Source organism: Saccopteryx bilineata, chromosome 4 (assembly GCF_036850765.1).
Source record: "Saccopteryx bilineata isolate mSacBil1 chromosome 4, mSacBil1_pri_phased_curated, whole genome shotgun sequence".
Classification (NCBI taxonomy): Eukaryota; Metazoa; Chordata; class Mammalia; order Chiroptera; family Emballonuridae; genus Saccopteryx; species Saccopteryx bilineata.
In genome coordinates this window covers 152842737-152870657 of record NC_089493.1, presented here as the reverse complement: position 1 = coordinate 152870657, position 27921 = coordinate 152842737, and the positions used below count along the sequence as shown (strand labels likewise).

General features: G+C 39.0%; 1 protein-coding gene and 1 non-coding gene across 2 annotated transcripts in view; one reads left to right on the top strand and one right to left on the bottom strand.

Moving 5' to 3' along the window:
- ADAMTS19 (ADAM metallopeptidase with thrombospondin type 1 motif 19) overlaps positions 1-27921 on the top strand; it is a 500178-nt gene that overhangs the window by 425030 nt on the left and 47227 nt on the right. The window contains exons 17-18 of the mRNA XM_066276903.1: positions 13247-13404; positions 24353-24506. Of these exons, the coding sequence (XP_066133000.1) occupies positions 13247-13404; positions 24353-24506 (312 nt within the window). The remainder of the gene's footprint in view (positions 1-13246; positions 13405-24352; positions 24507-27921) is intronic.
- LOC136337117 (small nucleolar RNA SNORA4) lies at positions 20744-20882 on the bottom strand. The gene has a single exon (XR_010731818.1). It is a non-coding gene; the product is annotated as a small nucleolar RNA SNORA4 (small nucleolar RNA).

Sequence of the window (27921 nt, the reverse complement as noted above, 5' to 3'; positions counted from 1 at the left end):
TGATGTAGTCAGATAATTCCTGTAGGGCTATCTCATTTTTTTTAATTTTTGAGTCTCTTTCTTCTTCTCTCTGTTGTGCCTGAAGTTGCTTGTCTTCTACTTCACTAATCCTACCTTCTATCTGGCCTGTTCTATTAGCTAAGCTTGTTACCCAATTTTGCAGCTCATGAATTGAGTTTTTCATCTCTGTTTGATTTGTTTTTATACTTTCAATTTCCTTGGTAATATAGTCTTTGTGTTCATTGAGTTTTTTACTGAGCTCCCTAAATTGCCTTTCTGTGTTTTCTTGTATATCTCTGAGTATTTTTAGGATTTCTATTTTAAATTCTCTGTCGTTTAACTCCAAGGTTTCCAATATATTAAATTTTTTCTCCGTAGATTTTTTCTCATCTATCTGTGTTACCTCTCTTTATTTTGTATCCATGATACTCTATTTTCTCTTCCTCAATGGCATCTGAGGGTGGTTTTGTTGATAGTATTAATGAAATTTAATAAAGAATAAAAAGTTAAAAAAACAAAAATAAAAAATAGAAGAGTTTTTTTTAAAAAAATTAAAAATTAAAAAAAAGAGAAATATAGAAAATTATTTCCTCCTTTTTTCCTCTCCTCTCCTGTCCCCTCTTTCTTGAGAAAATCTTGTTGTGAACTGTGTATTATATCGTACTAAATAGAACAAACAATGCCTATAATGGAGGGCCTGAGTTGGGGAGAAGTAATAAAGGGGGAACGAAGACGGTATGGACCCACAAAATGCAAATAAGGAAAAAAATTGGGTCAAGAATAAAATGATTTGCTTTTAGGTGTTGGTTGACTAAGAGATATGATGAGAGGAATAAGAGGGAAACAGGAAAATGGGGGAAATAAATTTAAAAATTACTATTATATTTAGTGGAACAAGAACTAGATAAAATGGAGAGCCAGGGTTGGGAGCACTGCTAGTGAGTTAAAAAAGTGAAGTAAAACCCCCCCAAAATGCCACAAACATAAGTTTGAGTCCCAGATAAGATAATTTGTTCATTATTGAGGTTTGAATGAGAAGAGATGTAAAGGAGAAAGAAAGAAACTAATATAGAGGAAGAAAAGAAAGAGAGAGAAAAAAAAAGAAAAAAAGAAGGAACCACTAAAAGAAGAAAAAGGAAAAAAAAGGAGAGAGAGAGTTAAGGGTTTTGGAGTGCAACCCTCATAGAGAGAAAGGAAGAGGAAAGAAAAGATAATGGGAGATGGAACACTTATGGGTAGTGTAGTTCAAGGAGAGGAGAGAGTAAGACTGGCAGAGAATTAAATGACCGAATTGAAAGAGGAAAAAAAAATCAAGACATGAAGGTAAGAGAAACAAATGAACAAATATAATAAAATGGGATAGGTTATAAAGTCTGTGGATTATTCTTGATTTTGAGAGGTTATCTTCTTGCTTTTTCTTTTCTCTCCCTCTTCCTGGTCGGTGACTCTGTACCCCGGGTTCTGCCCCTGTGGCACGCTCAGGTAGAGGTTTGCAGTTGATAAGTCTCTATGGCAATGTCATATATTGGGCTTCAGTCTCGTTGGCAGTTGAGGCTCATTAGCATTTGCAGGCTCTGCCAATGAGAGAGTCCGTGTTCCTGGAACCTCTCTCCTAGTCTTTCCTTCCTTAATTAGTAGCCTGGTAATCCAGCTATGGGGTTGCTGCTGCCTCTGCTTGGATAGTAAGAGGCTCAAAGAGCTGGCATCTCCCCACTCTATTCCCACTCAGCACAGGGCTCTCGATAAGGCTCAATCAGTCAAAGCTTCTAGCATAATCAGGTGGGGCTTCCACCCACACAAAGACCTCTGACTCTGCCACTCTGTCTGGTAACACATTCAGGCGGGCGAGTGCCCACTCCTGGGACACTCGGAGGAATCTCTCGCTCACTATCTGTGCATGCAGACCAGGATATCAGGCCAGCAGTCTCACACTTGGAGTAAAACCCCGCCCGCATGGAAAAGTTTCAGCGTTGGAATTAGCTCTCGCTCCCTCCCCGTGCGTGGCTGTTTCAGGGTGCTGGGGTGACCTGGAGATTCAGCTTTTGGCCTACACAAAGGCCCCTGACTCTACCTCTCTGTGGGGTAACACGGGCGCCCACTCCTGTGGCGCTCGGAGGAATCTCTTGCCCACTATCTGTGCGCGCCAATCAGTATATCAGGCTGGCCATCTCACACTCCCAGTGAATCCCATGCCTGCAAGGAAAAGATCCAGTGTTGGAATTAGCTCTCGCTCCCTCCCCATGCGCGGCTTTTTCAGCGTGCTGGGGCGGTACCGAGATTCTGCTTTTCAGCCCACACAAAGGCCTCTGACTCTGCCTCTCTGTGGGATAACACAGGCGCCCACTCCTGGACCTTTTGGAGGAATCTCTTGCCCACTATCTGCGCGCGCCAACCAGGAGATCGGGGAAAAGGGCTGCCCCACTTTTCTTTCTTTATCTAGTTTTGCACGAGTGTTAGCTTGTATTGCCTGGGTTGCCACAGGCACAGTTTTTCCTCGGCTTGGATCTCTGTGACACAGCCTGGTTCAGCCATTTGTGCCATGGCCTGGATCTAGTCACCCCCTTTGCCCGCCTCAGTTTCTGTACTCTCAGTTCCCAGTGAAAGCAGCCCTATTTAGGTTAGTGAGGAAGGCGGAGTATTTCTTAATCCCTATTTCCTTTGGGGTTTGATTATATATTTAGCTAATTTTTCGCTCGACCATACCTTCGACTGTATTGTGGAACATCTGGAGGCTCCAAGGATAGATTTTTCTGTTTCTGGTTGAAGATCTTGTTGAGTTTTTGGGGAGATTTATCGGTATCGCTTCCTTCCACACCATTACTCTGGCGACATCCATTGTTTTGTTTTTGCCTGGCCTCATAGAATGAGTTAGCAAGTCTTCCCTCCACTTTTGTTCCAAGGAAAATTTGAAGACCATTGTGTTAGTTCTCTAATGTTTGGTAGAATTTCCCAATGAAGCCATAAAGTCGAGGCCTTTTCTTGGTTGGAATATTTTTGATTACTGAGTCAGTCTGCTTACTAATTATTAGGTATGTTTAGGGATTCTGTTTCTTTGTGATTCAGTCTTGGTAGGTTTTGTGTTTAAGAATTTGAGCATTTCATATCCAATTGGTTAGCATAGTAGTTTAAGATAAAATTTTTCTAAATACATAGTTGGAGGCTTTTACATTTTTTAAATTGTTTGCTTTATTGATTTTAGAAAGAGGAAAGGAGAGAAAGAGAGACAGGAACATGGTTCTCTTCCTGCATGTGCCCTGATGAGGGACTGAACCAGCAACATCTGTGTTTTAGGATGATGCTCTAACTAGCTGATCCATCCGGCCAGGGCCAGAGTATTTCTTATAGTCCTATTTTGCATCTGTAGCATCAATTATAATGTTCCCACTCTCATTTCTGATTTGTTGTCTTTTTTTTTCTTTTATTAGTCCATCTAGCTTAAAAGTTTGTCAATATTGTTGATCTTTTCAAAGAACCAACTTCTGATTTTGTTTATTTTCTCATTTATTTTTATCTTCTTTATTTCACTTATCCTGTGATAATCTCTATTATTTTCTTCCTTCTGTTTGCTGTTTCTAGTTCCTTAAGTTGTAAAGTTAGGTTGCTAATTTGAGATCTTTCTTTTTTTAACTGTGAGTGTTTACAGTTAGTAATTTCCTCCCTAGTTCTGCTTTCACTGCATCCCAATCAGTTTTGGGTAGTTGTGTTTTCATTTCCATTTGTCTCAATATATTTTCTAATTTTTCTTTGATTCATTGTTTGTGTATGTTGTTTCACTTTCCACAATTATATGAATTTTTCTTCTGTTATTGATTTCTAACTTCATCCCATTGTGGTCAGAGAAGATACTTTGTTTGATATCTATCTTTTAGGACATAGATTCTTTGGGGGGGGCACTATTTATCCTGCCACAACCTCAGTCACTAATTTCTATCCAGTAGTTCATACTAAAGCCGAGCCTTCCCTGTGATCTCTCTTCACCACTCTAATACATCAGTGAGCCCTATCAGTTACTCAGATCTATCCCTTTCTTTGCATATCTACTATAACCCCTAACCAGGCCCCTCCCTATGACATTGTTCTCTTTTGTTTTCTTTGTGGCACTTAGCACTGTCTGAATTGTTTTATTTGCTTGCATGCATTCTTTTATATTGTCTATCTTCATTATTAATTTTTTTTTTTTTTGTATTTTTTCTGAAGCTGGAAATGGGGAGAGACAGTCAGACAGACTCCCGCGTGCACTCGACTGGGATCCACCCGGCACGCCCACCAGGGGCGATGTTCTGCCCACCAGGGGGCGATGCTCTGCCCCTCTGGGGGGTCGCTCTGCCGTGACCAGAGCCACTCTAGCGCCTGGGGCAGAGGCCAAGGAGCCATCCCCAGCGCCCGGGCCATCTTTGCTCCAATGGAGCCTTGGCTGCGGGATGGGAAGAGAGAGACAGAGAGGAAGGGGGGGTGGAGAAGCAAATGGGCGCTTCTCCTATGTGCCCTGGCCGGGAATCGAACCCGGGTCCCCCGCACGCCAGGCCGACGCTCTACCGCTGAGCCAACTGGCCAGGGCCATTATTAATTCTTGATAGCAGGGTTCACTTTGCTCAGAGCTATAACTAAACAGTTTCTGGCCGACAGGAAGTAACAAAGACTTTCTGAGTGAATTTTAATTAAGAAAAGATGGTTCACATTTGTACAGGGGTCCTCAGGTTATGATAGCCTTGACATACGACATTTCGAGTTTATGAAGCTCTCTTCCATAAAACTTTAAAAAAATTGATAGCATTGTACTTACGGACTAGGTGGGAGAACTAGTTTGGTTGTGTGCAGTGGAAGAATACACAGTAACATGGCATGTGAGTGAGGGAGGTGGCGTCCCCAGTACGCTCACCTACGCCATTTTGGACTGTTAAAAAAAGCGTGAGTGATCAGTTTGTATTAGGCTAGGGCAGAGGTCCCCAAACTACAGCCCACGGACCACATGTGGCCCCCTGAGGCCATTTATCCAGCCCCAGCCGCACTTCTGGAAGGGGCACCTCTTTCATTGGTGGTCAGATGTGAATGCATCCTGTACTCCCAGAGTACTGTATGTGGCGGTGCCGGAAGCGCATCATATCACTTGTTACAGCTAGCAGAGACAAATATGGAACCGGACATTGACCATCTCATTAGCCAAAAGCAGGCCCATAGTTCCCATTGAAATACTGGTCAGTTTGTTGATTTAAATTTACTTGTTCTTTATTTTAAATATTGTATTTGTTCCCATTTTGTTTTTTTTACTTTAAAATAAGATATGTGCAGTGTGCATAGGGATTTGTTCATGGTTTTTTTTATAGCCCAGCCCTCCAACAGTCTGAGCGACAGTGAACTGGCCCCCGTATAAAAAGTTTGGGGACCCCTGGGCTAGGGTGTATTTTAACTTACACCAAATTTTGGGGTGGGTACATCACTGTCATAGGAAGGGGACTATGTCATAACCCAAGGACCCCTGTGTAGTGATTAGTAAGAGCCAGTGCATTAAATATATCCATTAAAGAAATCCTCACAATAACTCTATGAAGTGTGGACCACTAATTGCCCAATTTTTAAAATCACAGACTATAGGAACAGAGTTTAAGTTTCTGTTCCTAGGTCACACATCTAAAAGAAACTATAGCCCTAAAGGTAAACCCAAGGAATGTGGCCATAGGATCTGGTTTTTGCTGTTTCCTTTTTACCTTTTCTTTTTAAATCATTGCCTTCCATACAACACTTTTGATTTTAAAGTACATGTCATGTATGAACAAATTTTCCTTGAAATTCTCCCAAACTTCCTCATTTTCCCCCTTAATTAATGTGATCAATTGTTGTATAAAGTACTTTCAGTGGATTACAAATCATGAAATGACTGTCTCTGTTTCCACCGCCAAACCTACCAGATCCTATCCATCTTCTTCCCTGATGCAGATCTCTAAACATAAATCTTCAGCTACATTTGTTATTAAAAGACTATTCAGCCCTGGCCGGTTGGCTCAGCGGTAGAGCGTCGGCCTAGCGTGCGGAGGACCCGGGTTCGATTCCCGGCCAGGGCACACAGGAGAAGAGCCCATTTGCTTCTCCACCCCTCCGCCGCGCTTTCCTCTCTGTCTCTCTCTTCCCCTCCCGCAGCCAAGGCTCCATTGGAGCAAAGATGGCCCAGGCGCTGGGGATGGCTCTGTGGCCTCTGCCTCAGGCGCTAGAGTGGCTCTGGTCGCAACATGGCGACGCCCAGGATGGGCAGAGCATCGCCCCCTGGTGGGCAGAGCGTCGCCCCTGGTGGGCGTGCCGGGTGGATCCCGGTCGGGCGCATGCGGGAGTCTGTCTGACTGTCTCTCCCTGTTTCCAGCTTCAGAAAAATGAAAAAAAAAAAAAAAAAGACTATTCACCTTAAAAAAGAAATTATGTATCTGTGTTAGTGTCTGGCCTCACTGTCAGTTTTCCTTGTGCTTAGTATAAGGCTTAGTCATAAGCTACCAGGGTCTTTTGATTATATCAGGAAATTGCGTTGGTCCCCCTAAAAGTCCTGAATACTAGTCTTGTGATTAAATCAAGGTTAAAAATACAAGTACAATACCATGTTTGTTTGAGAACCCACTAAGTTTCTTCATTTGCTTATGTGAGGAAAATGCAGTTATCCTGATGAATTAGAGGAAGTGGACAAGAACGAAGATGAAGACCAGTTGCATAATATAATCAAGATAATAGGCATGGGAGAAACAGTGGCTTCTAGAGACACTGAGGAAACTGAACCACTGAAACTTGTTGGAAAGTGGGTGTGAGTATTGATAGACGATGAAGATTCTACAATGACTTCAAGATATCAGGAAAGAGCAACTGGGCAAATAGTGATGGCACGTATTGAGACAGGGCACAAAATGAGAGGCAAATTTGGGGGGGAAATGACAGTTTTAAAATCTTAGTGCTGGAGCCTAAAGACTGGCAGAGAATACATAACATAAATCACATTTTCAAAAGGTTCCTATGGTCTTTGGAAGAAAGTCATTGAAAATTGTCATCTGAAAAAGCATGAAGAAAAAGAAAGGAAAGTTGACCTTATCCTGGAAAACTGGTCGTTCTTAAACAAATCAAGTTGTCTATATCAGACTGTATATTATCTTATAGGAGACATTTAATTTCCTTCCAGTACAATTATTCTTTTTCAAAACTAAGTGGCATTCCATTATGCAATTATCTGCTTTTCTGATAATTTATTGATTTGAGAGAGAGGGAGAAAGAGGGAGAGAAACATCAATTTATTGTTCCCCTTATTTATGCATGGTTGATTCCTATATGTGCCCTGACTGGGGACTGACCTCAGCATGTCAGAACAAAGTTCTAATCAACTGAGCTGCCCTGCCAGGGCTAATATTTTGTTAATAATGTAATAATCTATCAAAAAGCCTAAAATGAAGGGCAGAGCATCGCCCCCTGGTGAGCAGAGCGTCGCCCCCGGTGGGCGTGCTGGGTGGATCCCGGTCGGGCGCATGTGGGAGTCTGTCTGACTGTCTCCTCGTTTCCAGCTTCAGAAAGATAAAAAAAAAAAGTTCAGAATTCACAAAGGGAAATAGATACTACAAATAAAACAATAAAAATAAAGGCAAGAGGAGTGAGAAATATTTATTTGTTTCATATATAGAAAATATAAAAATATTATAGTATGTTTAAATATATAAAGAGGTCTTTAAAAGTAAGAATAAATAAAAATCAACTAAACATATATTTAGAGAACAAAATATAATTTTTAAAATAAAATTTTAAAAACAATAGAAAACAGAGAAGGAGAAGAAATATAGCAAGCAAGGGGAAAAAAGCACAAAATAAGATAGTATAAACAAATCAAAATGCCAGCTATTTAAAAACCTAAACCTCTAGTTAAAAGACTAAGTTTGTAAGACTGGACTTAACAAAAAAATTATGTGTATAGTTTTTTTAAGAAAAATTTTCAGGAAGTTTTAGTGAAGATTTTTCCAAAAATATTCTTTTATAATTGTGCACTAAATATATATTGACATACAGAAGGAAAATGGCTATAGTACAAATCTAGGCCAAAAAGATTTCTCAAATTATTTCATAGACTTTAAGATAAATACAAAGAAATACTTTATTTTTTAGGAAAAATCTTTTTTTAATCAGTTTAGTATTATCTGAAGTATTTCCATTTATAGAGGGTAATAGATATTTTCAAAGTGTTGCAAGTTTTTTGTCAACATACTTTTTTTCAAGTTTAAAATTTAAGGTGAAAATTAATATTTATATATTTTCACAAACCAGAAAATATATGTTTAACATTTTATCTAAAACATACGTTATATGTTGTACATTATAAATATACTATTTTCTAGAAATTGAGATGGATGAGGTAAAATTTTAATAGTTTTGTTAATACATTGTTTGTTATGTGAATATAAGCATCAGAAAATACCTCAATGGGCCAGAAAAACCTTAACAGATAAATGAATAATTTACTTAATTTAATTAAAAATGCAAATGACAAATAGACAAATGAATAAATGTCTTTAACCTTCATAGTAATCAAATAAGAGTTGTTTTTTTAATTTATTTCATTTTATTTTTTTATAAATAAATTTTTATTTTAATAGGGTGACATCAATAAATCAGGGTACATATATTCAAAGAAAACATGTCCAGGTTATCTTGTCATTCAATTCTGTTGCATACCCATCACCCAAAGAGAGATTGTCCTCTGTCACCTTCTATCTAGTTTTCTTTGTGCCCCTCCCCCTCTCCCTCCTTCCGTCTCCCCACCCCCTTTAACCACCACACTCTTGTTGATGTCTCTGAGTCTCGTTTTTATGTCCCACCAATGTATGGAATCCTTCAGTTCTTGTTTTTTTCTGATTTACTTATTTCACTCCATATAATGTTATCAAGATCCCACCATTTGTTGTAAGTTATCCGATGTCATCATTTCTTTTGGCTGAATAGTATACCATGCTGTATATGTGCCACATATTCTTTATCTAGTCTTCTATTTTTTTTTCCAGTGATTAAAGCCTTTAAGCAAACTCTTGGCCAATACAGCAAGAATCCATAAAAGAGTAGTGTCCTTAACATGTTCACCAAGTCCAAGTTGGCCCCAATACCATGCCAAATCCCTGAAAAATGCAACCCAACCCCAGTTCAGTCTGTTAGGAGCTGTCACAGGGAGCAGGAGTCCAGGAAAAGTCCACATCCAGGAAAAGTTTGCATGGCACTGAAATTGTTGTCACAATTCTATACTTTGCATCTCACGTCCAAGTCCCAATGACTGCTGCTTCTAGCTGGTAATGATTCAAGTAGACTGGAAAAGCCCTCTGCAGCATGTGTGGATATGGAGCTTCTGTTCTCCTCTGCCTAGAGAGATGAGACCAGGTTGCTTTTCCCTGGAGCTCTGTGGCTTGGTAAAGAGAACCTTGGGCTACACTAAGCTGGGTGGCAAAGGTAAATTCATAATAGAAGTTGGCAAAAGGGGGAAAGAGAGCGCTAAATTAGGAGTAGGTCCCAGTATGAAATATGAGTGGGGCATTGAGGTAGGAGGGATAAAGGAAACACTATATATTAAGCAAAGCAGCAGAAAATAGGACTATCAACACCCACAACAGAGATCTTCAAGGAAAGAATAAAAAACCTGACTATTCAGGCAAGACATAGTTAAGTGGCCCTTGTGCGAATGAGATCAGTTTACCTGCTTCTTGGAAGAAATACCCTAGGCTCGTCCACAGTGTCATAGATGGGGCCGACGGCCCTGGGCACCTTCAGCCTTCAGTGGCAAATCCCAGCATTCTGGGCAAGGTTAGGTCATAGGTGGCTGCAGCAGGGCTGGAAGAAACTGAAGCCTCCCTTAGAGGAGCAAGGGGGAAGCCTACCTTCCATTGTCCCTGTTTCCTCACAGTAGAGGCATGTAAGCCTGGCAGGCTTTAGCTCAATGACCTTCCTTTCCACTATTGAAGCAGGACCCAGATGGCATCCTATGAGACCCCTTTGGGGTGTTGGAGCCTTTAAGGGCGTATCCTAAAAGCTGGTAGTTCCCCTGATCTCTATTGGGCTTTTTCTGCCTCTAGGTATCTTAAAAGCCATGCTCAGAAGATCTTGCTGAGGGGTTTGAGGATCCCCATCCGCCTATATAAATTTTTCCATATATCTGGAGCTATTTGGAAAAAGACAAAACAATGTTACTAGCTGGATCAAATAAAGAAGGTAGTAGTTTGCAGGCGAAAAAGATTTGGCGTCACCTGTTCATCAGCATTCAAAAGAAATTTAAATTTCTTTTTAAGTAAAAAGCATGATATGGTAGACCTGTAGGAGTTCCAGGATATGACTACCCCCTTTTAAATTTTTTTAAATTGACCTTAAAATATTTGCTGGGTACACTTTAATAATACCTTAACTTTAAAGATTGTAAGAATGACAAAATACAGTAAATGCTTTTGCTCCATATGCAGGAGCATTTTCAGTTTAACCAGTTCAGGAAATCCAATAATAGAACAATGCATACAGACAATGAAGTATAACATGCTTAGCAGCCTTTCCTGTCCTGACAGGTTACTATAAATCCAGGATATGTATCCACTGTAACGTGGACATAGGACTGTTTGCCAAATGAAGGTATATGAGTAACATCCATTTGCCAAAGTTGTCCTGGTAGGGGTCCTTGAGGGTTAACTCCAAATGAAGGGGCAGATTGTAGTATAGGACCCCTTGGACAGGATTTCTCAATCTGCCGTGCTGCTTCCCGAGAAAGTTGAAACTGTTTACACAGGGCTGCAGCGTTCTGGTGATGAATAGTATGAGAGTGAATTGCTTGATCTATCATGGTTCCTCCAAATAAAGGTTTGTTTTTTTAAATCTCGATTATTCAAAGTTTAATTCCTGCAATTTCTCCTCACCCATTTCCTCTGCTGCTAGCCTTTTCCATCTCATTATTTGCCATGATAACCCACCCGTGTTCTCCTCCTAGAAACCTGATTATTATACCAGACACTTATTTTCAAATCATGACGACCAAGTCAACATCATATTTTATCAGTTGCACTCCTAAATTCCTCTTGATATTTTCTCCACTACCCTAACATAAGCCACCATTACTTTCAGTTGGGCTACCGTTGCTGTTATATCCTGTTTTCTCTATCCAAAATTGTACTCACTCTGTCCTTTCTCTGCACAATATTGTTCAAAACCTTTAATAGCTTTATATTTTTTTGCCTTAGGAAAAAGAGACCTCGAAATAGTAATGAGGCCTATTAGGTCTGGTTATTCCATCCCCAGCCTCATCCCTTCACAGTTCACTTGTGTACCTGGCGTTGTACACACTGGCCTCCGATTCCCACTGAGCTGCATTGAGCTCCAAGGCCTTTCCATTCATAGTCTCCTCAGATTTGAATGTTTTTTCTCCGCTTCTTTTTCTTTTGGAAACATCTTCTGTAAATGACATCCTTCAGATAAGCCATTCTGATTTCTCCATGCTACCCCCCAAGCTTCAGCTTAGTTAGAATTAGTTATTTACTTAATACAATTTGTCTCATTTTAGTTCACCAGCTAGATTATCAAGTTCATGAAACCAGAGAATATATCTATTCTTGTTCATTTGGGGAGGTCTCAGAATTTTGAGTATTGCCTGATTTATCATTGATACTTGATAAATAATTATTGTCATGATTAAATATTATACAAGAGAAAGGTGCTTCCAAGCAGGTGCTCAGAAATGTGCACTCTAGTCATTGCTATGGAAGCATTAATTAATGCAGCTTTTATGAAAATCAATTTGCAGTTGTTTTTCAAGATTTATAAATGTTCAATTTCTTCGGCTCTGTAATTCCAAATCTGGAAATCTATCCAAGGAAAATATTCAGCTGTACACATAATTAGTGTACAACATATTTATCTGAGCATTATTTATGATATAAAACACTTGGAAACCCTTAAACAGTCAATAAATAGAGATTAGTTTAAATAATATTTAGAGAGATTATTAATTTACCAAACATTCTCATAGAATTATGACATAAAAGACTTTGATGAGGCCCTGGCCGGTTGGCTCAGCGGTAGAGTGTCGGCCTGGCGTGCGGGGGACCCAGGTTCAATTCCCAGCCAGGGCACATAGGAGAAGCGCCCATTTGCTTCTCCACCCCCCCCCTTCCTCTCTGTCTCTCTCTTCCCCTTCCGCAGCCAAGGCTCCATTGGAGCAAAGATGGCCCGGGTGCTGGGGATGGCTCCTTGGCCTCTGCCCCAGGCGCTAGAGTGGCTCTGATCTTGGCAGAGTGACACCCCGGAGGGGCAGAGCATCACCCCCTGGTGGGCAGAGCGTCACCCCTGGTGGGCGTGCCGGGTGGATCCCGGTCGGGCGCATGTGGGAGTCTGTCTGACTGTCTCTCCCCGTTTCCAGCTTCAGAAAAATACAAAAAAAAAAAAAAAGACTTTGATGAACATGTAAACTACTTTGACTTTTGAAAGAGACTTCAGTTATATTAGAGTCTAAATTTTTTAATTTAAGAAATTAAATTATTTGGAAATATAAATCTTTAGTTTAAAATGGTAATCATGATATCTCATTTCTATGTCATGAATCTCATTTAAATAGTAGCAGAGATCAGTTTAAATAAGAAATAGAGAAAAAGAATGTAGGTAAACAAAGTTATTCTGTAAAATTCCATAAAAGTGATGGCTGTTTAAGGGTGAGATTTAGCATTTACCTCTCATTTTTGTATACAGTACATCACAGACTAGGGATGTAAAAAGATCTTGCTCTGTTTTTAAGACCAACATAATATTTTTGAAATTCTTTTGTCATGAATATAACCCTGTCATTTTGACATGTCAGTTAACATGCCATTAATGACATACTTTCCTGAATCACTTAAAGAGATATGGAGCATGTCATGCCCACCCTCACATTGTTTGTAGGATCAGACAACACAGACACAGAGCCTTAAAATAAGAATATACCAAAGAATAAGTGATTAAGGACCAAAATAAAGGTTACAGACATCAAATGTCCAAAGAAGGCTGGAGGAGGTGAAGATAAATATGGCCACGTAGTTGAGACCATTTTAGGAGAGAGAGCTTGTGGCATTTGCTATGATGTCAGACTTTCCCAGCCAGGCCATGCTCATGTTTTAGGTCAGGGAATTGACCCATTGGCTTAGAAATGAGTGAAATTACTTTTAATGAAGTCATGTAAAGTGGATATTGAGGATTGCTGCTTACTGATTAATTCTCATAATATTTTTGAACCTCCTGTTAGCTCTTCGAGACACTGGAAAACAGTCTATCAATAGTGACTGGAAGATTGAACACTCTGGAGCCTTCAACTTAGCGGGAACTACTGTTCATTACATAAGACGAGGCCTCTGGGAGAAGATCTCTGCCAAAGGCCCTACTACATCACCTTTACACCTCCTGGTATGAGGGAAAGAGTTGATAAAATTGCATAATCTGCTCCCTAAGGCAAAGGACATTCCCTCCATGCCTTCTCTCATCTTTTTTTCCAAATTTGAAATGTCATGTGGACATTTACATCATTTAGGAGGTGGGTTTAGGAATTTTTTAAATGTGTTTTTAATTGTGATACATAAAAACAGAAATTATTACAAGAGGAACAAAATTTTAAAGGGACCTGCAGTCTCAAAGTAGTGATGAATTACAGGCAACAAAGAGCCTCTTTATCCTAAAGGCGGACATTCACTAACCAGAGTGGGTGTCTGTGAAGAGATTGCAATAATGTAGTAAATCATCGCATTTTATGTATCCCTGAATTGGGCCTTGTCTGAATCTGTATAAAATGCCTTTGATAAAATGGTACTGTTTCTGGGGAAAAGATCTGGTAACTAGTTCAAACAGTGCTTCTGATTACTCTGTTCCATTTTCATGCTAGGTTAATTGATTCCCGTAAAGAATTATGAAAATTGGAATATTTGGGATAAATTTCTTTACCATGTAATAAAAGACTAGGCATGGGGCAGAACAGAGTTTGGAGTGAAGAAAAAAAAGCAGGGCAGTGGGGCTTTGCATCCAAGCTGGTTGCAAGTTCAAATGCCCTTCTTGACCTTGATCACTGCAATCCTTGCTGACGACTTAGGAACCAGGGAACAGACTGCACAGTTGGCGTGTTTTCCATTCTAGTGACAAAGTCTAAAACATAGACATTTCAACCTCTATAAGTCCACATGTAAAAACAACTTTAAAACACGATCAACTGACTCTATTTGGAGTGTAGTATGCATGCCACATTATTTAGTATCGCCACACGATTTAAGTTGAATTTGTCTTCAATTGGAGACATCTGTGTTGCTAGATGAGAAGCTAGAGGTTCAAATCATGTATGGGCCCATTAGCTTTTCCTGCTTTAGTATGCCTGCAGAGGTTCTTGTTAAAGTGCACACTCTGATTTGTTTGGTCTGGGGTGGAACCCGAGTTCTACATTTCTAACCAGCTCCCAAGTGATTAGTCCCCACTACTAGTCCAGGGATCACATTTAAAGTAACAATGATTTCTAGAACTGCAATCAACAAGTTTTTACCAGCAGGGATAGAGGGAGCCATAAGAGTTTTATGGGGACCTTCTGTTCCAAATCTTGGTAATGATGGTCGCAATGGTGATGATGATGATAACTACCATTCACTGAGCACTAACTCAGACATTGTCCAAAGGGCTTTATGTTTACTATAGCATTTAATCCTCACAATAACCCTGAATAATAGGTATTATTATTATTCCATTGTATTGACCAACTATGTTTTAGAAAGATTAAATAATAGGCAGAATGTCTCCCAATAAATTACTCAGCTAAAAATAAACCAGGTATTAATCAATCTACTATGCTGCCTCTCCTGATATGAGCTTAGATCTAAGTAAGCTCTTTACACCAGTCAGCCTTGGGTTTTAATTGTATGTATACTTTGAATAATTATTTGTTCACCTCCCCACAACTTCTCTGGATCTTAGTATTTCATTCAAATGAGAAACCTCACTCTGTGCTGTGTGCTGTCAGGCAGAGAGGGGAAAAATGATTAAAAAAACATTGTGTGACCGATATCTGGCTCTTTCCATGACTGGGTCACTTACTTTTTTACACTTATTTTTTAACTTACAGTTGACATTAAATATTATATTAGTTTCAGGTGTACAACATAATGATTAGATATTTATATACCTTATGAAGTGCTCACCCTGAGGTCACTTAAAATAACAACATTTCCAACAAATATTTTTAATGACTGGATTGCAGGAAATGCCATCAGGTTGCCTGCCTTATATGAATGTAACCTACATTTTTTATGGAACAAGACTGAAACTCTTTTACTGAGCCTCTAATTCAAACTCTTAAAACAGTTGATGTGAGACCTCGGTGCTGGGCATAGGCAGGTTCCTTTCTGCAGACTTCTTAATCTGACTGGTAATTACCAAGGTTTTTCCTGGAAGCATGAAACATAATTAAAGTCAGTGAACTATGTCTAAAAGAAGGCATCTGTGTGACCTGGATTTATTTAGTAATCCAAGGGAAACGGCACTTCTAAGATATTTTTCTTTAATGACTATTACAGATTGAAAACCAGTACTGCATTTTGAAAGGCAATACCTCTGCCATGCTTCAGTGTGTGCCCCTCAGCTGTAACACGGTCACACTTTCCTTCTTGCAAAAGCATGCTGCCAACTTCAGATGGTTTCAGGCAGAGCTGGTGGTTTTGTAGCCAAGGTCTCTATTTTAAATGGCATTATTTATTCAGATAGTTTAAAGTTATATCAATGAAAAGGTAGTTTTTTAAGGAAAAAATAGACATGTTTTCATTTAATTAAATAAGTTGGCAAGTAGCTGTTATTTATATGTTCATTTCATTTATTTAAAAGCTATGTAATAACCCGAGTCATCAAGAAAAAATTGAAGATTCAAATAAATAAAATCAAAAAGGAAAGAGAAGTAACAACCAACATCACAGAAGTACTAAGGATATTAAGAAAACATTATAGCCTGACCAGGTGGTGGCGCAGTGGATAGAGCATCAGACTGGGATGCTGAGGACCCAGGTTCGAGACCCCGAGGTTGCCAGCTTGAACATGGGCTCATCTGGTTTGAGCAAAAGCTCACCAACTTGGACCCAAGGTTGCTGGCTCGAGCAAGGGGTTACTCGGTCTGCTGAAGGCCCATGGTCAAGGCACATATGAGAAAGCAATCAATGAACAACTAAGGTGTCACAATGCGCAACGAAAAACTAATGATTGATGCTTCTCATCTCTCCATTCCTGTCTGTCTGTCTCTATCTATCCCTCTCTCTGACTCTGTTAAAAATAAATTAATTAAGAAAAAAAAAAAAAAAAGAAAACATTATAAACAACTATATGCCAACACATCGGATAATATGGATGAAATGGATAAATTCATAGAAGCAAACAATCTTCCAAAACTGAATCAAGAAGAAACAGAATCTGAGTAGACTGACTACAAATAATAAAATAGAAGCAGTAATTAAGAACTCCCAGCAACAAATGCCCTGGACCTGGTGGCTGTACAGGTGAATATTACCAAACCTTTAAAGAACTAATGCCTATCCTTCTTAAACTATTACCAAAAATTTAAAAGGAAGGAAGACTCCCCAGCTCATTTTACAAGGCCAGCATTATCCTAGTTCCAAAACCAGATAAAAACACTACAAAGAAAGAAAATTATAGACCAATATCCAGATGAATATAGATGCAAAAATTCTCAACACAAAATTAGTAAGCTGGATCCAACAATACATTTAAAAGATTATACATCATGATCAAGTGGGGTTCATTCCAGGGATGTAAGGTTGGTATAATAACTTCAAATCAATATGATACACCCCACAAATAAAATAAAAGTTATATGATCATATTTTGATAGATGCAGAAAAAGCATTTAACAAAATCCAGAACCCGGCCCTGGCCGGTTGGCTCAGCGGTAGAGCATCGGCCTGGTGTGCGGGGGACCCGGGTTCAATTCCCGGCCAGGGCACATAGGAGAAGTGCCCATTTGCTCCTCCACCCCCACCTCCTTCCTCTCTGTCTCTCTCTTCCCCTTCCACAGCCAAGGCTCCATTGGAGCAAAGATGGCCCGGGCGCTGGGGTTGGCTCCTTGGCCTCTGCCCCAGGTGCTAGAGTGGCTCTGGTCGTGGCAGAGCGACACCCCGGAGGGGCAGAGCATCGCCCCCTGGTGGGCAGAGCGTCACCCCTGGTGGGCGTGCCGGGTGGATCCCAGTCGGTCGCATGCGGGAGTCTGTCTGACTGTCTCTCCCCATTTCCAGCTTCAGAAAAATACAAAAGAAAAAAGAAAAAAAAATTCAGAACCCATTTTTTATAAAAAATACTCAGTAAAGTGGGAATAGAGGAAACATACTTCAACATTATAAAGGCTGTATATGACAGATCCACAGCTAACATGATATTCAACAAAAAAAAATTAAAATGTTTCTTAAGATAAAGAATAAGACAGGAATGTCTGCTTTCACCACTCTTATTCAACATAGTACTGGAAGTACTAGCCACAACAATCAGATAAGAAAAAGAAATAAAAGACATAAATTCAAAAGGAAGAAGTGAGGCCTGACCTGTGGTAGCTCAGTGGATAAAGCGTTGACCTGGAAATGCTGAGGTCGCCAGTTTGAAACCCTGAGCTTGCCTGGTCAAGGCACATATGGGAGTTGATGCTTCCAGCTCCTCCCCCATCTCTCTCTCCTCTCTCTCTCTCTCTCTCTCTCTCTCTCTCTCTTTCTTTCTCTGTCTCTCTCCCTCTCTCTCTCCTCTCTAAAATGAATAAATTAAAAAAAGAAATGTTTAAAAAAAAACAAAAAAAAAAGGAAGAAGTGAAACTTCATTATTTACAGATGACATGATACTGTATATAGAGAACTCTAAAGATTCCACCAAAAAAGGATTAGAACTGATCAATGAATTCAATAATATAGCTGGATACAAAATTAATATTCAGAAATTGGTTTTAATGTATATATTAATGAACTTTCAGAAAGAGAAACTAAGAAAACAATGCCAGTACAAGTCAATAAAAAAAGAAATACCTAGGAATAAACTTAACCAATGTGGTAAAATATCTGTATTCAGAAAATTATAAAATATTGAAGAAGATACTAATAAATGGAAGCATATATCATGCTCATGGACAAGAAGAATTAACATCATTAAAATGTCCTCACTACCCTAATAATATTGTAATAACTATGAATGGTGCCCAGTGGGTACTGGAAATATCAGGAAATCACTTTGTAAAGTGTATGACTGTCTAACTACTATGTTGCACACCTGAAACTAATACAAAAAGAAAATGAAAAAAATTTTAAATATTAAAAAATGTCCATACTACCCAATAAATCTATAGAGTCAACATAATTCCTATTAAAACACCAATGGCAGCCCTGTCTAGGTGGCCCAATGGAAAATATATTGACTCAGCATGCCAGAGGTTGCAGGTTCAACCCCCGGGTTAGGCACCGCATAAGAAGCAATCATTGAGTACGCAACCAAATGGAACAGCTAAGTGAAACAACAAATTGATGCTTCTCTGTCTCTGTCTCTTCCTCCTCACTTTCTCTCATCAATGAAAAAAATTTTTTTTTAATATCCATGGTGTATTTCACAGCACTAGAGCAAATAATCTAAAAATGTGTATGGAAACGCAAAAGACCCCAAGTAGTGACAGATATCTTTAAAAAGAAGAACACACTTCTTTTGATCATACTACCTGATGTCAAACCATACTATAAGGCTATAGTAATTAAAAGAGTATGGTACCAGCATAAAAACAGAAATATAGATCAATGGACTGAATAGAGAGCCCAGAAATAAATCCATGCTTATATGGTCAATCTATTTCTAACAAAGGAAGCAAGAACATACAATGGGGCAAAGACAGTCTATTCAATAAATAGTGCTGTGGGCCCTGGCCAATTGACTCAGTGGTAGAGCGTCAGCCTAACATGTGGATGTCCCAGGTTTGATTGTCAGCCTAACATGTGGATGTCCCAGGTTTGATTTCCAGTCAGGACACACAGGAGAAGCACCCATCTGCTTCTCCACCCCTCCCCTTCTCACTTCTCTCTCTCTTCTCCTCCTGCAGCCATGGCTCAATTGGAGCAAGTTGGCTGCAGGCACTGAGAATTACTCCATGTCCTCTGCCTCAGATGCTAAGAAGAGATTGGTTGCTGAGCAACAGAGCAATGCGCCAGATGGGCAGAGCATATCCCCCTAGTGGGCTTCCTGGCTGGATCCCTGTGGGGCTCATGTGGGAGTCTGTCTGTGCCTCTCCTCCTCTCACTGAATTAAAAAAAAATGGTGCTGGCATAATTGGAGACCCTTATACCACGTACAAGAATAAACTCAAAATGAATTACAGACTTAAATTTAAGACCTAAAACCATAAAACTCCTTCAAAGGAAACATAAGTAGTAAAACCTCAAAAATTTTTCTTGCAAATATTTTTTTTCTGACTCATCTTCTTGGGCACGAGAAACAAAGGAAAACATAAACAAATGGAACCACATCAAACTAAAAAGATTTTGTACACCAAGGGAAACCATCAACAAAACAAAAAGACAACCTACTAGATAAGAGAAGATATTCCCAAATCATACATCTGAAAAGGGGTTAATATCCAAAATTTGTTAATAATTCAGACAACCAAACATCAGAAAAACAAACAAACCAATTAAAAAGTGAGTAGAGGACCTTAATAGACATATCTTCAGAGGACATACAGATGGCCAATAGACATAGGAAAGGATGATCAAGATCACTAATCATTAGAGAAATGCAAATTAAAACCACAGCGAGATATCACCTCATACCTGTCAGAATGGCTACCATCAATAAATCAAAAAACAACAAGTGTTTGAAGATGTGGAGAAAAAGGAACCTTCATGCATTGTTGGTGAGAATGCAGATCGCACCACTACTATGGAAAACAGTATGGAGAGTCCTCAAAATTTTAGAAATGGAACTTTCTTCTGACCCAGAGATTCTACTTCTGGGACTATATCCAAAGAAATTAAAAAAAAGTTAACTCAAAAGAATACATGTATCCCTATCATTATTGCAGCTTTATTGACAATAGCCAAGATATGGAAGCAACTAAGTACCCATCAATATACAAAGTGGATAAAAAAGTGGTTGTACATACACACGTTGTGTATGTACCAGCCATAAAATACCATTCAGCCATAAAAAGTGTGAAATTTTACCATTTGTAACAGCATGAATGGAGGTATAGGGTATTGTGCTAAGTGAAATAAGTCAGATTGAGAAAGACAAATACCATATGATTTCACTTATATGTGGAATCTTAAGAACAAAATAGAAGCTAACTAAGAGAGAATAGAATAATGGTTGCCAGAGGGAGGAAAAAATGAAAACTGGGTGAAAAAAGTGAAGGGATTAAGAAATACAAATTGGTTGTTACAGAATACTCACAGAGATGTAAAGCACAGCATAGAGAATATCATCAGTAATACTGTAATAACTATGTATAGGGCCAGATGGGTACTAGAAATATAGAGGGACCACTCTGTATTGACTTTCTAATCACATGGTTGTACATCTGAAACTAATACAGAATAATTTGAATGAAAACTGTAATTGAAAAATAAGTAAAAATTAAAAAAAATTTAAAGCTAAATAATCTAGCCACGTTGATAAACAAGTCAGTTTCTCTCTTTTTTTTTCTTTTTTTCTAGCATGATATTCAAATTCTAATTAAAAACTAGACACCTAATGTAATGTAGGCCACAAAATAGTAGCGAACTATATGTTTAGTGATATAGCCCACTGTGGAGTGTGGTCTTCTTTATTCTCCCAAATAGCCCAAGTTGGTAAAGGTTATTAAAGAAACCTTCCCCCCAAAAAACTTTTGGTACTCAGTTTCTCTTTTTTAACTAATTTAGCTGAAAGTCACTTATAACTTATAACATCAAGTGAGACATTTAAAGCTAAAATAAACACTATGATATACTTAGAATTAGTACCCAATATGTTATGTATAAATAAACTTAAAACAAATTATTTTTATTATTATTGTAGCTGATTTATAATGCACCATGCTAGTTTCAAATCCACATATTGAAATATATCCTAGTATTTCTATTGAAATATTGAACCAAATTTGAAAACAGAAGAAAATTTATCTTGGGCTAATTTAAAATTTTCCCCATGGAATTGTTAACTCTGAATTACCTGTCATTAAAACTACCTTGATACAGTTCAAATATCTTAACAAAACTCTTTAATAATTTAACATGAAGTTTAGATATATATGTTTTTATACATCATACTATATTATAGAGACAGCTTCCATAAATCCTCAGATTAATAGAAGCGATATATCCACTGAGTTATTTAACATATTTTGTGCAAATGTGTTTGTAAAGAAACATATATTCTTACTCATGCTCTTATTTAAAGTGAGTATATTTCAGGTATGTTTCTTTCGTTTAAAATATGTGTAATTGCCCATGGTGACCAGCTTTGATCTCGGCACAGGATTCCAAGTGAGAACAAAACAGACGGGGTCCCTGCTTATGTCCAGTGCAGCCCGAAGTCAGTCATTCTCATGCATACTTTATGGTTTATTGCACTGTTCACACATGTGTACATAACTGTACCATTATAAAGTTTATATTTATTTAAAAGTTCACGTGGAAAATTAGTAACTTTGACAAAATTAAAGATTAACTGTAAGCATACATAGAATAAAATTTTTGTCCTCCACTTGGCTTAGAAGGTCCCTATCTTTATTGAGTGAAATCAATTCCAAAGTCTTCTGTCCTTTCATCTGTTGATGCAGGGACTTTTTATTCATATTTTTCTTTTATATGAATGAGAAGGCTACAGTTGATATTAAATTTTGAGTTATGTGTCTTTACATGTCAATGTTTTTGAGTATTTTGGGTAGATACACAGTAAAGGGATTGCTGGGTCATATGGTAATTCTATTCTTAGTTTTTTGAGGGACCACCATATTTTCTTCCATAATGGCTCTACCAGTTTATATTCCCATCAGCAGTGAGTGACAGCTCCTTTTTCTCCACAGCTTTTCCAACACTTGTTATTACCTGTCTTGTTCATAATTGCCAATCTAACAGGTATGAGGTGGTATCTCATTATAGTTTTCATTTACATTTCTCTAATAGCTAGTGAAGATAAACATTTTTTCATATATCTGGTGGCCATTTATATGTCTTCAGGAGGAAGTGTCTGTTCAGGTCCTCTCCTCATTTTTTAATTTAGTTGTTACATGCACCCCTATGTTCATCACAGCATTATTCACAGTGGCCAAGACATGGAAACAAGCAAAGTGTCCTTCAATAGATGATTGGATAAAGAAGATGTGGTACATATATACTATGGAATTCTACTCAGCCATAAGAAATGATGACATCAGATCATTTACAACAACATGGATGGACCTTAATAACATTATACTGAGTGAAAAAAGTAAATCAGAAAAAGCTAAGAACTATATGATTTCACACATAGGCGGGATATAAAACTGATACTTATGGACAGAGATAAGATGAAGTGGTTATGGGGGTGACTATGGAAGTGGGAATGGGGGGAAAGGAATAAGGAGGGACAATTATAAGGTGATGGACAATGATTTGACTTTTGGTGGTGGGTACACAACATAATCAACAATTCAAATGCTATAGAAATGTTTACCCAAAACCTATGTACTCTTAGTGATCAATATCGTGCCTTTAAATTTTATTTTCTAAAGAAAAAAAAATTCAGTTATGTATTATAGCTTGATATTAGGATACATATTGCTGCTTCCCTCTGCCCACTGAAGCAATCTCATGCATGTATCATGCTTTGGGAAACAGACTCCATTGACTTGAAATAAAATCATCAGGGAAATGCAAATTAAAGCCACAATGAGATACTACCTCACACCTGACAGAATGACTGTCATCAGTAAATCAACAGACAGTGAGTGTTGGCGAAAGGGAACCCTTGTGGAGAAAGGGAACCCTTGTGCAGTGTTTATGGGAATGCAGACCTGTGCAGTCACTATGAAAAACAGTTTGGAGTTTCATCAAAAAATAAAAACGAGGGGCCCAAGTCCTTTTGAGTGAGACCCCCCTCACACACAAAAAGAACAGAAAAATTAAAAATGGAACTGCCTTTTGGCCCAGTGATCCCACTTCTGGGAATATAGCCTAAGAAATCTGAAACACTAACTTGGAAAAATATATGTACCCCTATATTCATTGCAGCATTATTTACAATAGCTAAGATTTAGAAGCAACCCAAGTGCCCATCAGTGTATGAGTGTATAAAAAAGCCATGGCATATTGCTGAAATGGAATACTACTCAGCTATAAAGAAAAAAGAGGGCCTGACCTGTGGTGGCGCAGTGGATAAAGCGTCAACCTGGAAACACTGAGGTTGCCGGTTCAAAACCCTGGGCTTTCCTGGTCAAGGCGCATATGGGAGTTGATGCTTCCTGCTCCTCCCCCTTCTCTCTCTCTCTCTCTCTCCTCTCTATAATGAATAAATAAAGTCTAAAAAAAAAAAAAAAAACAAAAACAAACAAACAAACAAAAAAAAAAACATTGATCCTCAAGTGTGTAACCTTTGAAAAAAAAAAAGAAAAAAGAGGAAAAAAAGAAAGAAAACAAAAAGGAAATCTTATCTTTTGCAACAGCATGGATTGACCTGGAGATTATTATGTTAAGTGAAATACGCCAGGCAGAGAAAGATATGTATCATATGATTTTACTTCATGGACATGTGGAACAGACTGACAGCTGTCAAAGGCGAGGGGACTTTTTTGGACTGGATGAAAGAAGGTGAAGAGATTAAGCAAAAAAAGAGATAGAGATAATACACAGACATGGACAACAGTGTGGTGACAGCCACAGGAAAGGGGTGAAGGGTAGGTGGAGGTGGGCAAGGGCAGGGAACGGGGACGGAAGGAGACTTTGCTTGGAGCAGTGGGCGCACAATGCAGTGCGCAGATGATGTTTTATTGAATTGTACACTTGAAACCTATACACCAATAAATTCAATAAGAACAAACACAAAAGTTAAAAGAATAAATTAAATAAAGAAAAAGAAAATGATCTGATATGTGTGACCTCATTCAAGTAGGCTTTTCTTCATGATGTCTTTAGCTCAGAGGTGAGTGGAAAATCAGTCTTTAGTAGAAGTGTGACAATTAAAACATGTAAGCAATAATGTCACATTTCTACTGTTTATTAAAGAAGCACACTTACCATGCAATAGGCATTTTAAGGTGTCAGTATTCTTAGTTTTATGCTTCCCCTTAAATGTGCTCTTCTTTGAGCCATCTGCCTTTATCACTTTATATCATATTATATTACAGGTGCTGCTGTTTCAAGACCAGAACTATGGTCTTCACTATGAATACACTGTTCCATCAGACCCTCCTCCAGAGAATCAGAGCTCCAGAGCACCTGAGCCGCTGTTCATGTGGACACACACAGGCTGGGCAGACTGCAACGCCACATGTGGAGGAGGTAAAGGGTTTTCTCATATGTATCTTTCCAGAACAGTAGTTGATTTTTTCTGATGGACTATTGATAATTAAGAGAGATCTACAACCTCTTATCTGAAATTCCAAACTCCGTAAAGAATCAGAAACTAAAAATTTTATTGTGACACTTTTAGTGGCTAAACAACTGAATGATTTTTTTAACAAAATTGGATGTGAATTGAAAAAGGGCCATTGAGTTACACATCTTACTTAATGTGATTACTCATTGCTTTGCTCTGCATAAAGATTAATGTATATATTGGCTTATAGGGGCTGCCTGAGCCACCATACTGGTTATTATGTCACGTATATGCATTTTTTATATTTTAATTTTTTTATTCATATAAAGCATTAAAAGTTCTAAATTTCAAAGTGTATTTGCCCACAAGCCCTGAGATGATTATGAATGTGCTGGGACAGACACATCGCATCCGCTTCTGTGGTGTCTGCACACTTCAGTTACTGTATAGGGCAGAGGAGAGACTAATTCATTTCCCCGGTTCTTTTATTTTTATTTGTGTCAGTATTTTTAATAAATATAGACGTATCCTGAAATTTGACTCAAAAGTTTTTTTCATTTTTGTTTTCACACTAGAAGGTGAGTAAGCAAAAGAACAAAATTACTTCAGCATAAAATGTGAGATTAGGAAGTCATGTAATTTTACTAATGAGACAGCTGACCACCTCATGTTCAATGGGTTGTCAGTTACTCATAGAACCTCTTAGTATCCAGGCCAAGGCAAAATCCCATGTCACAATTTGATATTACATATCTAAGTATAATGATAAGTAAGCCTTTGAATATATAAGTCTAGGGTTCAGGAGAGAATTAGACTAGAGATATATGATATATGTACGACATTTTTAAATGCTGTGACCTAGTGAAGTCACCTAAGGAGTGAGTGAAAAGAGAGAAGCTAAGCTGATGGGGGACTGAGCCTTGGGACTCTATATCATTTCCAGTTCAGAGGATGAAATGAACGGCAAAGCAGAAGAAAACAAGCAGCCAATGACATAGTAGAAAAAATAGGCAGATGAGAGTGCTTTCCTCTAAGGCAAGTGAGACAGTATTACAAGGAGTGAATGAAGTCCTGGCCAGATAGCTCCGGTTAGTTGGAGTGTTGTCCCAAAGTGCAGAGGTTGCGGGTTCGATCCCTGGTCAGGGAACATACAGGAACAAACAGCTCAATGTTCCTGTCTCTCTCTCCTTGCCTCTCTCTTAAATGAAAAAAAAGAAAAAAAAGAAGCAAATTGCAGGCTGTATCAAAACTGCTAATAAGTAAAAAATGTGACTTTGGTGGTGAACACACAATGCAATATGCAGGTGATGTGTTGTAGAATTGTATACTTGAAATCTAGGTAATTTTATTAATTGGTGTCACCCAAATAAATTTAACTTAAAAAAAATATGGACTGAGAGTTGACTATCTCTAACTATATTTTCAAATATATGTGAAACAAACAGGTCAATGATGACTCCATCAAAATTAATTTTAATAAAGTATTTGGCTCAAAAGACAAAGTGGAGTAGATTCAAGTGAAAATAGCATGCAATTAATGGGAGGAAGGACTCAAGGTAACTCAGGAAATGTTGTTGAAAGAAGAATACAGAAATGTGGCAGTAACTGGAGATGATATGAGTTGAAGAGTTTTTTGTTTTTATAGGAGAAATTACACGACTGTTTGCCAGTGTGCAATTTCTAGAGTGGAATGGAAAACTAGTGATGCAAAAGAAAGAGCAAACAATTGCTGGAGTGATACCCTACAGTGTGCAAGACGGGATGGAATGGAGCAGCTGGCGTGATGTATACTGCTCACAAAAATCAGGGGATATTTTTAAATGAATATGAGGTGGTAAAATATCCCCTAATTTTTGTGAGAAGTGTAGAAACAAGGACAGCCCTTCACTAGTAACAAAAGAAAAGATGGTATGTGCGGCCTCTTCTGGTTGCATCTCTTCTACCAATGAGGGCCGTTGTGCTGAGCGGGAAGGTGGAAAAGAGACTGGAATTTTGAAAGGAGGTCACTTAACAGAATGAGAAAATGAATAAACAGGTAGCTGAATTTTAATGGAATGATAGCACTGATGGTCTGGTTGAAGTGAATGGTCATGAATGTGGTTGGACACCCATCGCTGTCAGTAGTTCCCTCCAGCTGTGCACAGGTGCTTCTGCAGTAGGTTTGGGAATTCCAAGTGATTGTAATGAAATGAGAGAAGAACAGGATTGACCTGAGGTTGTCTGAAAGGACTTGAAAATGGTTGGCCATGGAATCTAGGTGCATAAGGAGGAAATCAAAGATATGAGGGGCTTGAAAGACAGTTAGAAGGTGGTAGGAAAGAGGGATGAGAGGGCCTGGTGGGGTCACAGCATATGTAGACTCCAGATACTGAAGGGAGAGGGCTGGAAACCCAGTAGGTAAGGGCAGAAGAGAGAGTTGAGGTTATGGAGGGGTCTAGTTATTGGCAATAACAAGGCCAAGGGAGTTACTGGCTTGAAAAAGGCAAGATCTCTGGGAAGAGGAGAGGGCCAGGACTGGAGAGGCCTCACTGTTAGAAGAATATTCAAATAGATGGCTTAATTAGAAAAAGTGCTTGGAGCAGTGTTAGAACAATAGCAATAATGCAGTGGTGAACAATAGCAATAATGCAGTGGCTGAAATCTTACAGTAAGGGAGGGCGTGGCCCATAGGTTGAGGTCTGACCCCATGGAGGAGGGGAATTGGTGGCAGAGGCCAAGCCCAGGCTGGAGGTGTAGGAAGAAGGAAGGGGGAAGGGCAGTAGAAGTGGTGAGGGGCACAGACGCCCCTGTGCCTCTAGAGCAGAGGGATGGAAGAACAAGCATGAAAGTGGCCACCACTGGGGCTGAGGGGCTAGAAAGAGTGTCCTTCGGGGAGAAAAAAGAACACATAGGGAGCACCCAGACACGCAGAGGTGGGCAGCCATCTCTTCCCGTGCTCAGAGCTCTAAGTTCTCACCGGGCTCCTACTGCACTAGCCTGGGGAGCTGCCCGGCAAAGGCCGCGTTCGGGGCAGGGTTGGAGGAGCTGTCACAGGACACACTTTTTCCCCCAGGATACAGAGTACTTACAACAAAGGAATTTCAAATTTTTCTCTCAATTTAAAATTTTTTATCAGTCCTGCTTGCAATGATACAGTTTTCCTGGGCCGGGTGACCTGCGACCCCCTGCCCTCCTGCCCTCTCCTGCGATTGCTCCTCTGCTCCACCCGCCCTCAGATTCCAGGGCCCAGGCCACTGACAGGGCTCTGCTTCCTGTCCTCTATCCAAATAAGACACAAAAACACAAATAGAAACAAGCATATTAGAAATGAAAATCCATACAGTTAGAATTTTTTTCTGCAGTAGAACTCGGGTAACAATAACTAGTCCCATTGAGGGC